The 16,053-nt window shown below is 49.4% G+C and overlaps 1 protein-coding gene across 1 annotated transcript in view; it reads right to left on the bottom strand.

The window, feature by feature from the left end:
• Positions 1 to 4,278: 4,278 nt before the first annotated feature.
• Cdh13 (cadherin 13) overlaps positions 4,279 to 16,053 on the bottom strand; it is a 739,646-nt gene continuing 727,871 nt past the window's right edge. The window contains exons 13-14 of the mRNA XM_013013008.1: positions 9,720 to 9,938; positions 4,279 to 5,776 (exon numbers count right to left, since the gene is read on the bottom strand). Coding sequence (XP_012868462.1) covers positions 5,769 to 5,776; positions 9,720 to 9,938 — 227 coding nt within the window. The 3' untranslated portion in view covers positions 4,279 to 5,768. The remainder of the gene's footprint in view (positions 5,777 to 9,719; positions 9,939 to 16,053) is intronic.

Genomic DNA, 16,053 nt, shown 5'->3' with positions numbered 1-16,053 from the left:
GAACCCAGGGCCTCATGCATGCAAGGCAAGCGCTCTACCATTGAGCCACCTTCCCAGCCCCCTTTCCTTCTTTTGACAAGAAATTTGAAGGTTTTTAAACCCTGGTTGGAATTTTCTTTATGCTCTGGTGACACTATGGTGACAGCTTAAAAGAACTTTTTTGTCTTTTGCACTTGAAGAGAAGACATGTTTTCTGTGTATGTATAGGCTAAGATCTGTTGAACCCTGTTTTGTGTAAAGGCTTCATTAACTTATCACCATGACTGATCTCACTGCATGGGAATTCACACAGTACCGAATATTGTTTCATAAACAAGACTGCTGTATTACGTGTAAAGCATCAATAATTAACCTTTAAGCTGAAATTTGGAACAACACTCCTTTTGAACCTTTATTTTCATGACATAGTTGTCTTACCTCCCCTTAGCATTTTTTCCTCTTTCTAGATAAATTGTATGTTGTGTTTCTCTTTTTCAGGATCGCCCGGTTCTTATATTAGTAGTTCTTTTCATTCACAGTTGGCCTTAGGTGACACACCGTCATTGGCTGGATGTGACAAGTTGTTTTATGCATTGGCCTTGTGTAAGTGGAGCAGGAAACATCATAACACGGTCTACAGTAATCCTGCTTCTTTCTGTTCCTCATGCAACTGCCTGAGCTCTGATAGGCCCCCACCCTGGGTTGGTGCTGAGTTCACCTTGTTCTCTCTCCCACTGCCACATGAGGCTGGTGAGAAGCTGGCATCTAGAGGTGCCATCAGATGTCGTCCTTTCAGTGGCCTGGTTGACTCTGGCTTCAGTAGCCATTCCAAACCTTTGCAGATTCCTCACATCGGCGGTTTCATCCCCTTCACTCTCAGAAGATGACCTTAATTTCTCAGGAGAAAAGTTTCTGAGAAGACAGTGCGGGCTCTCAGTCACGATGCCTTGTGCCCATCCTTTGGTACGTGGCCTCATAATTGGAAAGGAGGAGGTTCAGCAAAGCAGCACTGAATCCATAACATCAGGTCACCACTCCTCGGGGATCAGGTTCACAGGGCCAGCCCGGGAATTCCTGCAAATGCTAGATAACCGTCCTTTTTCTCTTTGGCAGTACTGGGATTTGAACTCAGGGCCTTGTGCTTGCCAGGCAGGTGCCTCATCTCCAGTCCCCTTTACACTGGTTATTTTTGAGATAGGGACTTGATCTCTGCCTAGGCACATGCCTGGGCTGCCTTTTGCCTACTTCAGGCTTCTTGCCTAGTTAAGATGACATGCAATGCCACTATGCCCAGGTCTGTGGAGAAGTGGGTCACATGAACTTTTCTGCTCAGGATGGCCTCTGAATGACACTCTTAATCTCAGCCTCCCAAAGAAGCTAGGATTCCAAGTGTGAGCTGGAACTGAGCTGGGTACCTGTTCTGTAGGGCGCAATCATACAGGGCACAGGGGGCCGCTGTGCTGGCAGGAGGAGGTGCAGGGACAGGACACACACTGTCCAGTGCTGGCCTTGCTGAGGAGTGGAGTCAGGCTCGGCTAGACAGCAGACTGTCCAGCTGTGTCAGAGTTGAGAACCACCAGCATCTAGGTACCAGCCCTCCTGGTGGGGACTCCATGTGAAGATGGAGGCCTGCTAGGCTCTCTGCAGGGTGTTCTTCATGCTTTGACTTGGGCGTGAAGACAGGAGCTCTCAGTTTTGAGGCTGTGTTGACAGAACAGAAAATGGCTTTTTGGAGGATGGGCGGGGGAGAAGACTGGCCTGATCGGCAGTGTCGTGATCCAATCGTCTTGAATTGCTTTGCTTTGGGTTTGCAGTTACGTTTATGCTTTTTATGTTCATTTGAGGCAATTTTCCAAATTAGTGTCTCCATGCCTGCCTGCCAAGGAATCAGTCTCCCATTTATTTACCCAAACCAGCAGTTTCCTGGAGACAGACTGCCCAGGGAGGAAGGAAATGATTCCCACAGGCTGGCTTGCAAGTCTGGGTTTCTTCTGCTGTTTACTCTGTCCTCGTAGACTTGTGTAATCACAATCTGCCCCCTCCCCAAACCAGTGCCCTGTGGCCATGATGTAAACACATTAGTTTGTTCTTGACTTAAGAACTGATGCCAACTTTGGGGTAAACAGAAAAAGTACCAGAGTGCTGTCACACACAGCCCTTGACAGGTGTGAGGCCTTGTGCAAGATACTGTGAGCTTGGAGAGTCTCAGTGTCATATCTATGGGATGCAGATGACATGCACTGTAATAGTATAAATCACAAGTTACATGTAAACCACACAGGCAGCGTGTAACATACCATAAGCATACATAGAAGTATATGATGTGTCTGGCTCTTGGGAAGCATTTACTAAATGTTGATGCATTCTCCTCTTTTTAAAGAGCCTTTCTTATCTTATTGCTGTCTTATCATCTACCACCTATCATCTACTATCAGTAATACCATCTGTCTGTCACCTGTCATTTATATCCTATCATCTACTTATTACCTATTATTTATCTGTAATCTCTACCATCTATCATCTGCCTAAATATCTATTACTTATCTATAATCTACCTATCGATTCTACTTAGAGTCATCTATGCATCTTCCTATGGATCTCCAGTCTATCATCTACATATCTATTCTATTACCCAACAGCTCTCAGAATTAAAAGTGTGGCAGGAATTTGTTAATGGGCTGTCATCAGGAGTTAACAGAAGGTTGTACCTAACAGTGGCAGGTGCTGGTTCTGATCAGTAAGCTGGTCTAGATGGAGAGCCACTCTGACAGAGGCATAGCCCAGGACATTCTGTTCTGAAGCAGACTATTATTTGGTTTGCTGCTGGCTCAAGAGTGGCACTGGACTGCTGTGGGAAGAACAGGAGCCCTGACGCCAAAGGCCTGGGTCTCCTGCTGGCCGTTTACCCTGGGCCATGCGGACTCCTCTCTGCAAGATGGAAGGAGAGCACGAAGCTTCCTGTTGCTGCTGTAAGGACTCAATGGAGAATCATGTACAGCAGCTTTTCTATGTTGAGGGCATCCAGTAAGCAAGCAGCAAGTGCAAACCATTATCATCATGAACGGTACATCCCTCAGAATCTTCTAATAGCAATGATCATAGGTACAGTGTGGACCAGCATCAGACAGACCAGCTAACAGTCTGTTGTGCTCTACCTCAAGGTAGACTGGATGTATTTATTTGGACTTACCCGCAGTCCAATCTACTTGGAAGGTTGGCTTGCAGCTGATTGTTCCATTGGCCTGTTTAAAATGACATTGTGAAAATCTGGGGTGAACTATCAGAATTTCTAGCAATGTCTTTGTCTGGGCAAAGTTGTCTTTGGTGCCTACCATACCAGTTGCCTGGGTTCACCTTGCTGTGGTGCTCTCCGTTTACAGAGAACTGTCCACACTGAGGGCCACGTTTATCCAAATTAGAAAACATGCTCTTATGAAACCACATTTCCCAAATAATGGATTTGTCATAGTAAATGGGAAAATGTAGTGTTTGATCAGCTGAGGAGGCTGATATATTAACAAGAAGTGAAGCGGACAGTTCACTCAGTGGAAATAAAAGCTTCAGTGTGTGTGTGTGCGCACGTGTGTGCGTGCACTAGTACCTGAGATTGAACTCGGGGCCTTGTACTTGCTAGCCACCCCTCCTCCCAGTCGTTTGTTTTCAGATAGGGTCTGGCCTCCAACCTTGATCCTCCTGCCTCTGTCCCCCAAGTAACTAGGACGCAGGTGTGTGGCGTCACGAGCCGGGCTCATTCTGTGTTGTCAGCTGTGCAGGTGTATGACTTGTAGGCTGTGATGGCTGCTGCCTGGAGAGAAGGTGGGGAGGGCGCTTGCCTGTATCGTTTGGCAAGCAGGCGTTCAGTGCCTGTGTTTCTTCCTGGGGGTGCTCCAGTCCACGTGGAAGAGGAGGTGATGGTCCCTCCACCTGGCATCCGAAGCTGCTCCTCAGTCCATAGGAGAGAGGGGCACATGGGGTACACACATGAGGACTTCTTAAACGTCCTAGAACCAGTTGTGCGCCATGCATCTCCTGATGAAGCCAAACTGAGGCTGGTCCTCGTGGTCTGGGTCTCCGTCAGCTTCACAGTCATTAGGACGGCTGAGGTAACCACATCTGTAATCAGGCGTGAGCCGGCACTGTCCTGCATAGATCCGTAAAGACAGACTCATTCGCCCACAGAGCTGAGCTGGGGACCCAGAGGAGTCAAAACTGTGAACTTCAAAGACCCAGCATCGGCCATATCCGACGCAACATAGAAACCAGAGAAAAGCAACTGTCCAGCAGTTTTAACCACCAATACCCATTTATTTTAATGGAAAAAAACAAATCTCTGCATTCTATATTTTCCAAAAAGATTTACTATCGAAACAAATACAATATGTGGAACTCTAGCTGCATAATTTCACTACAACAAAGACAACATGTGACTTCTATTTGCTATGGAAGGAGAACTGAAAAGCACAGGGCAAACATAGATTGCATAAGGAAGCATGTGTGTGTGTGTGTGCACGTGTGCGCGCATGTGTGTGTGTGGTTAAAACTTTAGTAAGCAGCTGCATTAAAATATGCTAAGACACTCACCTTACCCTAGGTTGTGGCAAGCTCTATTAAGAAGCCACAGGCTGTCACTAGTTTGATTCAATAGAAAAATGTGGTGTGAGCTTGGACGGTTCATTTACAATTCATCAAGGAGAAGAGAGTCTGCGTGCAAGCACCCACTTTCCTGATTCCATTACGTGCTCACAGAATAAGAGCCAATTACTTTGAATACAGAATGAACATCATTTATTTTCAGGTTTGCGAACGACGGTGGTCGAGTCACACAAAAGGGTACTTTTAAAACTACCTGTATTTATTCTATTTTATGCCTGTATATATGAAACCAACGGTGTGGGTGTGTACAATGTCTATACATGTGGGTGTGTATGCGTATACAAGATGGTACCTGCTGCCTCTTCGTGTGCATGTGGGACGCGGCGATGCGTGTCATCACACGTGCACCGAGGAGCGAGAGACCTACAGCGCCATCCACGCCGCCGGAAGTGCTGGCGACAACGGGGCCGGGATGCCATGGTAGATTTCAGCCCTTTTCTTGGCACTGACGGCAGGATTCCTTGCTCTGCACCTCGTCCCCGGGGGCCAGGGTCACGGCATTTGGTGGCAGTGGGAACTGGTGGCGGTCCTCACACGAAAGAGAAAGGACTTCCTTCTCTGCCCTCCCTGTCTGTGGACCCGCCTGGCTGGTTGTTCAGTGCGAAAGCGAGCACTCTGTGGCCTGTCCTGGGGTGGTGTGTTTAAGTGAGGGGCCGGAGGGGGCTAGCTGACCTCGCGCCTGACCCCTCCGTCTGACCTTTCAAATCTAGGCTCCTCCTGAATAGTGTCTCTCTATAAATACCGTGTATATACACATACAGATACTCATACATATACAAATACGAACCCACAGACACAGCTGCGTGAATGGAGCACTGGCTAGCAACACGGCAGCACGCGAGAGAAAAGTAGTCATTGTTCCTGCTCCCAGAAGGTCAAGTTCTCAGTCATGATCCTTAAACATTCAGGGGGGAGTGCAGAGGGTTACAGGAGGAAGGAAGGTGCTGTAAAAACCGTGAGGAAGTCCGGACTAAAGGAAATTATAAAGGAAATGAAAATGCGGAGGGATTGAGGCCTAGTTGTGAAGTTCAATAGCTGTAAACGGCAATCTTCAGATTTGGATAGACTTTTATCCTTGCTTTCTTTTTCCTGTTGCTATGGAAACTTGGGAGTCAAGCTTCGGATGTCAGGCGTTCTCACAGATCTGAATGGAGAAGGCTCAGAGTTAGACTGGGAATGTAACAACTCAATTCAAAACATTTCCATAAGCAGCAGAGGAACGGCGCACAGGCTGTAACACACACCACATGCCCTGGTGTGTGTCACCCACGATAGTGTGACATTTGAAGGTACAGTGACCCCACTGCTTTGTCTCTTCAGGAGCTGGACTTGGGGCTGGGGGAGAACTTTGTGGTAGAAGACTATGTTCAGTTCTCAGCACCAGACAAACAAACGAGCCAAAAACCAGATTCCTCTGAAATTGGTAATGATGCCAAACGTCTCCTTTGAGATGAACAGCAGCTATTAGTGTTGCTTATGTCATGTGCATTAGCTAAATGATGATACGCTAAATTATGAACAAGCTGACTATGTAGCATAGGGACCAATGATTGTCATATACACACGTCTTTATCATCTATTCTTTCTATTATCTATCTATCTATCATCTGTGGATCTATCTGTCACACATGTAATCTGTTGACTCTCTCTCTCTCTCTCTATCCATCTGTCTCTACTTCTTTGGTTACAGTGCGAGAGACGCATTGGTGGTTCTTCAGATATGGCAGATTAAGTCTGTATTTTTTTTACATTACACACGCAGTGGCCTAGAACCACACAAGCATTTTCTTTTACAGTGCTAGAAGTCGTACGTCTCCAGTGAGGCGCTGACAGGGCTGTGTTCTCCTGCCTTTCCCGTCTTCCAGAGGTTGCCCACGTGGCTTGGCTCACGCGTCCTTCTTCCGTGTTTTTTTTTAAATGCATCACTGGAGCTTGAACACAGGCTCTGTCCCTTACCTGGCTTTTCTGTTTACAGCTGGCCCTCTACCACCCGAGCCATAGGTTAATTCTTCCTTATCTTCAAAGCCAGCCAGAGGGTGGGTGGTGTCTTCTCTCCCCACCTCTGCTTTCCTCTGTGTCTACCATCACACCCTCTGTCCTCGCACCAGGCCTTGATGAGGGAGTCGGTCTCACTGGCTAACCCAGGGCACCCCCCTTCCCCATCTCCATCACCTCTGCAAAGGCTAGTTTGAGGGTGAACATTTCAGGGGTTCCAGGGATTAGGACCTGCAGCCATTACTCAGCCACTGCAGGTGGGTGGCACTGTGCTTCTGGAAGAAATCAGACAGTTGGCGGAGTGGTGGCCAGGCCATTCACGTGGAAAAGTTCACAGCTCCGGCTCACGGCGCCCCCTTGAGGCCCCCGTGAGGGTGGGCTCAGAGACGGGCGGGGCCCTCCGCCCCACTGCTTTGTTAGCCAGGAAGAGCGGCGTCTTAGGGTGCGCAGATCCAGTTTCAGATGAAGCTCGTCCTGCTGCTTTATCTTGGCAAGCACTTCTCAACGCTCTTCCATCCAGGGCCACATTTCACCAAGCCAATGTCTACAGTGGCCCTGGCCAAAGAGCCCGACTCTCACGGAGCAGGGGACAGAGGGAGCTGACCCGTCTGCCAGGGCTGTGCGAGCTCAGGGCCTGCCTGGGCCTGCCGCCCTCCGGATTCAGCTCCAGACCCCACCCCTGCCCAGAGCCTCCCACGTGGACTTCCCTCACCACCGAGATGGACTCTCATTTGTAGCCTGGTTGCAGGATGGTGGTGAGATGAGGAGCACGTGTGAGGAAGGTCATGTTTTCAGCTGATCTTGAGTGTTGGGGAAAGACTCCTGTCATCCCAAGCCCGTGGCCTGGCCAGGCTGGAGCGATGCCTCTGCTGTGTGCAGGGGGCCGGCCACATCTGCGGTGCCCCCCCCCCCCCCCCGCAAAGGGAAGTGGAGGATGTTTGGCCCGGCCTCCTCCTCGTCTCTGTCCACTAGGTGTCACTAATCACATCCTCTCAGTGTGTTAGCAACAACAACAACAAAACATTTCTAGACATTTCCAATTGTTCCTCAGGGAGCCAGTTGGCTAAAATGAAAGAAAACAAAACGTTGGGGGTTGACTAAAACCCATTAAACTAGAATGCAGCCCTTTGTTTTTAAATTAGAGTCTCCAATCAATTTAGGCTATAATGTAGATGACGTCTGGTCCAAGGGCAGCTGGGAGGATGACAGGAGGTAATCTGTGTTGTTTCTGGGAAGCTCTTAGCTTGCAGCGTGGGGCACATAGGAGTACCTCAAGGGCCAGCTAAAGACACATCTCCCTAAGGGACTGAGGCTGGGTGCCACGAGTCAGGGCCATCTGTAGACAGAAGACAGCCCCTTCTTTTAGCCTTGTTGTTACCTGGGCTCTGTCTCTGCCCACAATACGTTTCACAGCACAGGGCTGACACACGGGGGAGGCGCAGTGTAAGTAGGCGGTGGATGGCTGGCTTCGCCGCACGGCACTGAGACAAACGCCGTGCGTCTCCCTCGTGTAAATACACAGCAACATTGACAGTGATTGCATCTATGTTTTTCATTACTCTCATTAGTTTTATTTCCCATCATTATTATTATTATTTTCTCTCTCTCTCTCTCTGTGTGCATGTGTGTGTGTGTGTGTGTGTGTGTGTACTGGAGCTTCAATGTAGAGCGTGGGTGCTTTTGCTTAGCTTTTTTGCTCAAGGTTGGTGTTCTACCACTTGAGCCACAGCTCTATTTCTGGCTTTTTGCTGGTTAACTGGAGAGAAGAGTCTCATGGACTTTTCTGCCTGAGCTGGCTTTGAACCGTGACCCTCAGGTCTCAGCCTTCTGAATTCGATCAGAATACATTATAGGGCCAAGCCACCAGTGTCTGACCATGTAATTTACTCGGATTAAATTTACCTTTTCCTATTTTTCTTTCTCCTTGTGACATTCTGTTTTCCTGCATTGCATGGAGCTTTATACATTGTGATTGGCCCACACTGAGATGTGATTGCTGCTGACCCAGGGATTCATCTCAGATACAACATTCCTCTCTCCTCCTCTCCTCCTTTCACCTCTTCCCCCTCCCCTCTCCTCCCTTCTCCTTCCTGTCAGGTCCCCAGGCTCCTAATTCACAATTATACCAACCAGCCACTTCTCTACAGGTAAACACCATGGCTCCCAAGGATTTGGATGCTAGCAGCAAATGTGAATAATTGCTAAGATTAAAACTGACTGAATATGCCACAAATACAAAATATCTGACAAGTTCCTTTTATGCTCATGTTTCTATTACTCAGCATAATAATTCACTTGTTTAAAACACTGTTTCATGCCTGCTGAATTGTTTTAAGAAGATGGTGAGAAAGGGACGTGGGGGATGGCTGAATACATTGTGTACCTGCGTGGAAATGTCACGATGAACTCTCCTTCCCGGAGCGAACACAGGCCAATAACGTCACCACAGTCATTACCACTACTCAGATGGTACTGCAAATGAACATGTTCTTTTCTTTGTACTGAAGTTTGAACTCAGGGTTTTTTGTGGGCCGGGCAGGTGCTCCACCCCATTCCCCACCCCGTTTTTGCTGGTTATTTTTCAGCTAGGATCTTCTGGGTGTGGTCTAGGGGATAGTCTCAGACTGGGATCCCCCCATTTCTGCTTCTCTTGAATGTGGGATTATAGACATGTGGTACCATATCTGGCCATAATATGTACTTTTCTATTCTTACAGAGGTGCAGTATCTACTGTAACCTTGAAAGAGATTATTCTGCACCATGTAAAGAGAAACAGGCCCTCTGGTAGACCAGTTAGCCCATCAGGGCACATTTCTATTAGATCAAGTTCAGCAGCATCGATGGGACATTTTGCTTGTCACCTGCTTTGCAGAGGAGCAAAGAGCCTGTACAATTTCTCAGATTAGCTGGCAGGGCACTGGTCTCATGCCTTTGAACATTATTTGGATGTTTTCTGTTTACATGTTAGATTTTCTATCCTCTAGACAGAAACTGAAGATGAGCGGTCCTCTGGGATACATTTTCTTGGGAGGATGTGTGGGGTGAAGATCATTCTCATACTCACACAAGCACTGGAGGCAGAGCAACTTACCGGCTCCACTGAGAAGCAGGAGGAGTAGGAGGGAGGGGAGGCCGAGGCGCGGGGTGCCTGCGGCGTTGCAGTCCACTTTGGAGTTCTTACAGGAGCACACGTGTACCCTGAGGTCGGTGACGTTCGTCAGCGGGGGCTTCCCTGAATCTGTCACCATGATGGGCAAGTTGTAGTTTGCTTTGTTCAGGTTCTGAAGAAGGCTCACTAGGGCGTGTGTATCTGGAAGGCAAGGAGACCCTCGTGAGAGAGGAGAAGAGAGTTCTCTGGCCCACCGCGGGCCCTGTGTTTTAATAGGTGATTCTAAGAGCATGAACATCAAGAGAACGCAACTGCGGTCCCCTGGTGGCAGGAGCCATGTTTCAAATGGCCACCTGGGGCTGGCAGCAGCTTTAGGGACGTTGGAAAGATGGCGGCTTTCTCTCATCGTAACTTCTACAGCTCAGTGCTGTTACGATGATCTTCCAGGGAGTCACTGTTGTGAAGATCTGAAGATTAGTGACCACCAAGATCTCCTCCTCTTCTCACCTATGCACCCATCAAACCATCTTCACAAAGACTATCTTTTTTTTTTTTTTGGCGATTGGGGGGCTTGAACTCTGGGCCTGGGCACTGTCCCTCAGCTCTTCATCTCAAAGAAGTACTCTACCAGTTAAGTCACAGCGCCACTTCAGGTTTTCTCAGTGGTTTATTGGAAATAAGAGTCTCAGACTTTCCTGCCCGGGCTGGCTTTGAACTGAGATTCTCAGATCTCAGCCTTCTGAGTAGCTAGGTTGACAGGCGTGAGCCACCAGTGCTCTGCCCTCTTTTCTTTTCTTTTTAATACAGGATCTCCTGGTATATAGCCTGATCAGGCCTCTAACTTACCATTAGGTTATGTGGGCCTCAAACTTAAGATCCTCCATCTCAGCCTCTTCAGTGCAGGGACAACTGGCATGCATCACCATGTCCTTAGCATCTAGAAGCTGACGTGAAAGTCCCTGTGTTCAGAAGCTCATAACAACCGCTGTTGTCATGGAGAGAGATAGCTGCACATTCTGGGTTTCTGCCTGTCCTTAACCCATAGCTATTTGGTGAGAATCCTCAACACAGAGACCGGCTTTTCAAGCTCCTCTCTGCTTCCTACTCCCATGGTGGTGTGTGTGTGTGTGTGTCCTTGGGCTTGAACTCAGAGGGCCTGCCACTTGACCCACAGCTCCATTTCTGGCCTTTTTTGTGTGTGTGGTTAATTGGAGATAAGAGTCTCATTGACTTTCTTTCCAGGCTGGCCTTGAGCCACAATCCTCAGATCTCAGCCTCCTGTCTGGTTAGAATGATAGGTATGAGCCACTGGCATCTGGCAGGATTATTTCTCAATAAACATTGAGAAAACCTTTTGAGTGTAGAAGGCATTCATCTACCAAATGAAATCAAGAGGAACAACAGGAGTGTGATAAACGTGCAAATAAACTCCACAGAACAGTCCTCCCCAGCAGGAGGCAACTGGTGTGACCGCTGTCACCCGGCTGACAGGCCAGCTCCAGGGACATTTCCCCGGCCTCCTTAACATCAAGGACAGACTCCTGGATGAGGGGATTCCATCCGGAAAGACCAGATGATGATCGTCCAAACCAGCAAATAGAACACCATCCCCTGCAACAAGGGGAAGGGCTGTTTTAATTAAAAACTGTTGGTGTAACAGAATTCATTCTTTAAGAAGCAATAAACTAGACAAACAAGCAAATAGAATCAATAACGAGAGAGGGGCACTCGTGAAAGAAGGTATGAGGTAGGGCGGACACAGTAAGTAGGAGGGCTTTGCTTTTAGGAGGAAATTCTACGCACAGTTGCACAACCAGTCTTTCTATATGTAATAAAATGGGCCGCCTCTGCCCCCCAACCCCCAAAAACTACCACTGGATCCGGAGAGCAGGGGACCGACCAGCGCATCACCGGGGCAGGGCGCATGTCTAAAGTGCTGAGGTGAGGTGGATTGTTTTTTCCTTTTCTAGAAGACTATCACAGCCAATGATGAAGATTAAGGTCACCATCAAGACTCGGGCCAGGCGCAAAATGGGAGATTAGAGGCTGGAGCCTTTGCACAGTGTCTTAGGCCGCTGGCTTTAGTCTTCTGAAGGCAGGCAGAGCATGGAGGCGCTGGCCAGCGTGCAGGTGGGGGGTTAATGGAAATGGCTCTCCTGTCTCTGGGAGAGGAGACCGCAGAGCCAAGACACGCCGTGGCGGAGGGGAGCCACAGAGAGCGTTTAGCTCTTGACGGTTAAAGACTGGAGTGGTCGTTCACTATTCGGTGTGGGTGAATATTCTGTGCATGGCAGTTACAAAGAATCCGTGGGGTTTAACTGGACGCAAGAGGGAAGAAGAAGAACAAAGAGCCGTCCTGTGACTGGATGGAGACCACAGATGAGCCAGGAGGGTGTAGAGGCCCCAGCACACAGGGGCAGGTGTGTGGGGTGGCATGCTCAGTGCAAGGTGGACCAGGCACTCTATGATGGAGGAAGAAGAGGAAAACCTACAGATCTGTACTAGTAAGAAAGTGGTCCTCAGGCGTGGCAGTGTTTGTCAGGCCGGGCAGATGGCGCTAGCTACTTGGGAGGCTGAGGCTGGGCGATCACTGTTTGAGGCCAGCCTGAGCAGAGGAGGTTCCGGGACTCCCTCTCCACGGGGAAGCTGGCTTCGGTGGCTGCCATCCCAGCTCTGGGGGGGCTGAGATCAAGAAGGTGGCGTTTCCAGGCCATCCTAGGCAGAAGAGTCGGTGAGACTCCCTCTCCACAGAAGAGGCTGGTGTGGAGGTGCACAGCTGTTGTCCTAGCTCAGACAGGAAGACGATCAGAGGCACACCGTGGTCCAGGCCAGCACCCGGGCAGGAAGGGGGAACCTATCTTAAAACATTCTAGCACAAGCCGGGCGCTGGTGGCTCACGCCTGTCCTCCTAGCTGCTCAGGAGGCTGAGATCTGAGGACCGTGGTTCAAAGCCAGCCTGGGCAGGAAAAGTCCATGAGACTCTTATCTCTAATAAAACCACTCAGAACACCAGAAGTGGCGCTGTGGCTCAAGTGGTAGAGCGCTCACCTTGAGCTGAAGAGCTCAGGGACAGCGCCCAGGCCCAGAGGTCAAGCCCCACGACCAACAAAACAAACAAAAAAAGGCTGGAGGTATGGCTCAGTGGTAGAGTACCTGCCTAGCAAGCATGAGGCCCTGACATTAGACCTCAGTACCACAGAGGGGGGGAAGGAAAGATATTCAAAGCTTGGCACAGTAATGCATACCTGTAATCCCAGCGCTTGGGAAGCTAAGGCAGGAGGATGGGGAGTGGGGGGCAGCAGGAGCCCGTCTCAACCTCCAACTCCCTCTCCAAAGAGAGAGAGGCGAGCCCTGCAGCACGTCTGCAGCAGGGGAAAGGCAGCACCGGCAGGAGGTCTAAGGGCAGACTCACTGTTGATCTTGGAGATCTTCCAGACCTTGTCGGGGACGCTTTGCTTCTGGATTTCGAACTTGAAGGGATCTGTGTTTGGGTGAAGATCCCTGTCTGATGCCCCCAGGATGACCACGCTGAGGTTTTTGGCGTCGTCGCAGACTTCCGCCACGGTGGGGTAGATGACCGGGGCGTTGTCATTCACGTCCTCCAGGGTGATCAGCAAGGTCCCCGTGCCAGTAGCCGGTGGGTTGCCTGCAGGATGGGAAAGACTTTATTGTGTACTGGTGCAAGGGGCGGGGTATTCACCCAGCACTGGTGCCACGTTCACACTTTCAAACAGGACCAACGGTGGTAGATGGCTTTATTTTGGTGCCAGTCCTGGGGCTTGAACTCAAGGACTACGTGCTGTCCCTGAGCTTTCTGGCTCAAGTCTAACCACTTGAACCACAGCTCCATTTCCCACTCATTTTTGGTGGTTTATTGGTGATGAGTGTCTTAGGGACTTTCCTGCCCTGCCTGGCTTCAATCTCAGCCTCCTGAGTAGCTGGGATTACAGGCATGGGCTAGCAGCACCCGTTTGAACAGTTTGCATTTTCGTATGGGGTTCATTGGCTTATAAGGCTTTTGTTTTGGTTTGTTGGAGACAGGGTCTTGTTAGGTAGCCCAGGATGGCCTCAAGTTCACAATCCACCAGTCTCAGCCTCTCGAGTGCCGAAGCCAGGCCCAGCTTTAACTTAGAAATGTTAGAGCCGGGTTTGCAGGTCATGGATGCAAACATGTCTTTTGACTTATCCTGATAAGGATTTGATGGGCCGGTCAAATGACAGTGCTGTACCATGTTGGGTCGACGTTCTCAGCGAGTGAGCACATCCCAACACCCCAGCCACCCCCACACACGTCGCTTTTCACGATCACTGCAGTGTTAGATCGTTACCCACCTGGGACACCCACACTTGGTCTGGGGTCACCAACGCAGAGCTGCTTTGGAAACATGTACCCCAGGTGAGAGGGCAGAGCCCTGGGAGACCCCCAAAGCTTCAAGGGGGCTGTGAAGAAGACTCAGGGGAGATGAGTTGGAAGAGGAGACGTGTGAGCAGGGGAAGCCATGCAGCTTTGCAGGGAGAATGGTCTCCTTGTCTTTCTGGGGAAGAAGTTTCCGTCGGAGGGTAGAAATGGGTGTAAGGGAAGGCAGGGAGCCCTTCCCCGAGTAGTGAGAGTAGCCTGGAGGAAACTTAGTATATTTATTAACACCTAAAGAAGGTTTCAAGGTAAACATTCAAGTAAATACCTACGGAAAATAGAAATGCACGTGGATGCAAGAGTGGATCAGATGGATGGCTGTTTCTTTTCCTTTTGTTTTTTTAAGGTGGGCCTCGAACTCAGTACCTGCTGCTTCTGTGCATTGGCCAGTGCTCTACAGACTGAGCAATGCCTCTGACCCCAGGATGGCTGTTTCTACCAGCGCCATAGCACCAAGGTCTGTTAGAGCAAGAACTCAGCAACTGCATAATGCTTTGAAGTTGGGTTTTTCACTGTCAGCTCTAGTCATCTGGCTGAATTTCGTCACTGAAAAATTATTTTTCTCTTTTTATCGAACTAATTGAATATCTCAGAAGAATCCATTATGTGTATTTTTTCCCCACCCTGAATACATTATGAAGTGAAGTCATTTGGGAGAATGGATGGGAAGACATTACCAGCATTTGAAATATGGCCAGAAGAATTGGCCTTTCGTGGACTTAATTATACTTCTGTCTTCAATTTCCCATGTGTTATTCTCAGGCCAGCTGGTGATGTCTTTCTCTGAAGTCAGCAAAATGAGCTTGGTTCCTTGGGTAGTGGAAAAAAATGGCAGGAGGCAAAAAATCTCCTGAGGAAACCTTCTCTACACCCTGATTTTGGGGAGAGGGAATGTCACATTCAAAATCCCATGTTGTAATGCAAAATATAATGATTGCTTGGTGCTGGTGACTCACACCTGTAATCCCAGCTACTCAGGAGGCTGAGATCTGAGGACTGTGTTTCAAAGCCAGCCCAGGCAGCAAACTCCATGAGACGCTTATCTCCTCCTCCTTCATTGTGGGGGTTTGAATTCAAGGACTAGGTGCTGTCCCTGAGCTTCTTTGCTCAAGCCTAGTGCTCTACCACTTTGAGCTACAGCTCCACTTCTGGGTTTCTGGTGATTACATGGAGATAGCTAACTCATAGACTTTTCTGCCCGGGCTGGCTTTGAACTGCGATCCTCAGATCTCAGCCTCCTGAGTAGCCAGGATGACAGGTGTGTGCCACCAGTGCCCAGCTTGCTGTTTTTTTTTTTTTTTTTCTCTGCTCAATCCTGTCAGCACGTGATACTCTTAGCCCATCCGGAACCAGGGAAGCCCAGATGGTGGCCAATGTTGGACTCCAAGTGGAGCTCCCCAGGGCTGGAGGCCTGCAGAGGGAGCTAGGGCCCGAGAGAAACCCAAGCTGCACAGGGTCTCCTGGCATTGCTTTCCTTTCCTTTTTTTTTTTTTTTTTTAGTCTGAAACCAGGACTTGAGCTCAGTATCTGGTGCTTTGGCTCATTGGCTAGTGCTCTATGAACTGAGCCACACCTCTACACCCCCCTTCTACCCCTCCCCCCTCCTAACCCCCTCCTGCATTGTTTGGATTCTGACCATGGAGGGGATGAGGGATGAGAAGCAGGGACAAGTTTTCTCTCTCTCTCTCTCTCTCTCTCTCTCTGTGTGTCCCCGGTCGTGGGGCCTGAACTCTGGGCCTGGGCGCTGTCCCTCAGCTCTTCAGCTCAAGGCTAGCGCTCTATCACTTGAGCCACAGCATCACTTCTGGCTTTTTTCTTTTTGCTTATGTGGTGCTGAGGAACCGAACCCAGGGCCTCATGCACACAAGGCAAGCGCTCTACCACTGAGCCACCTTCCCAGCC

Source organism: Dipodomys ordii, unplaced genomic scaffold, assembly GCF_000151885.1.
Source record: "Dipodomys ordii isolate 6190 unplaced genomic scaffold, Dord_2.0 Scaffold18, whole genome shotgun sequence".
Classification (NCBI taxonomy): domain Eukaryota; kingdom Metazoa; phylum Chordata; class Mammalia; order Rodentia; family Heteromyidae; genus Dipodomys; species Dipodomys ordii.
Note: the sequence above shows the minus strand (reverse complement) of the source record. Positions and strands in the feature narration are given on the sequence as shown.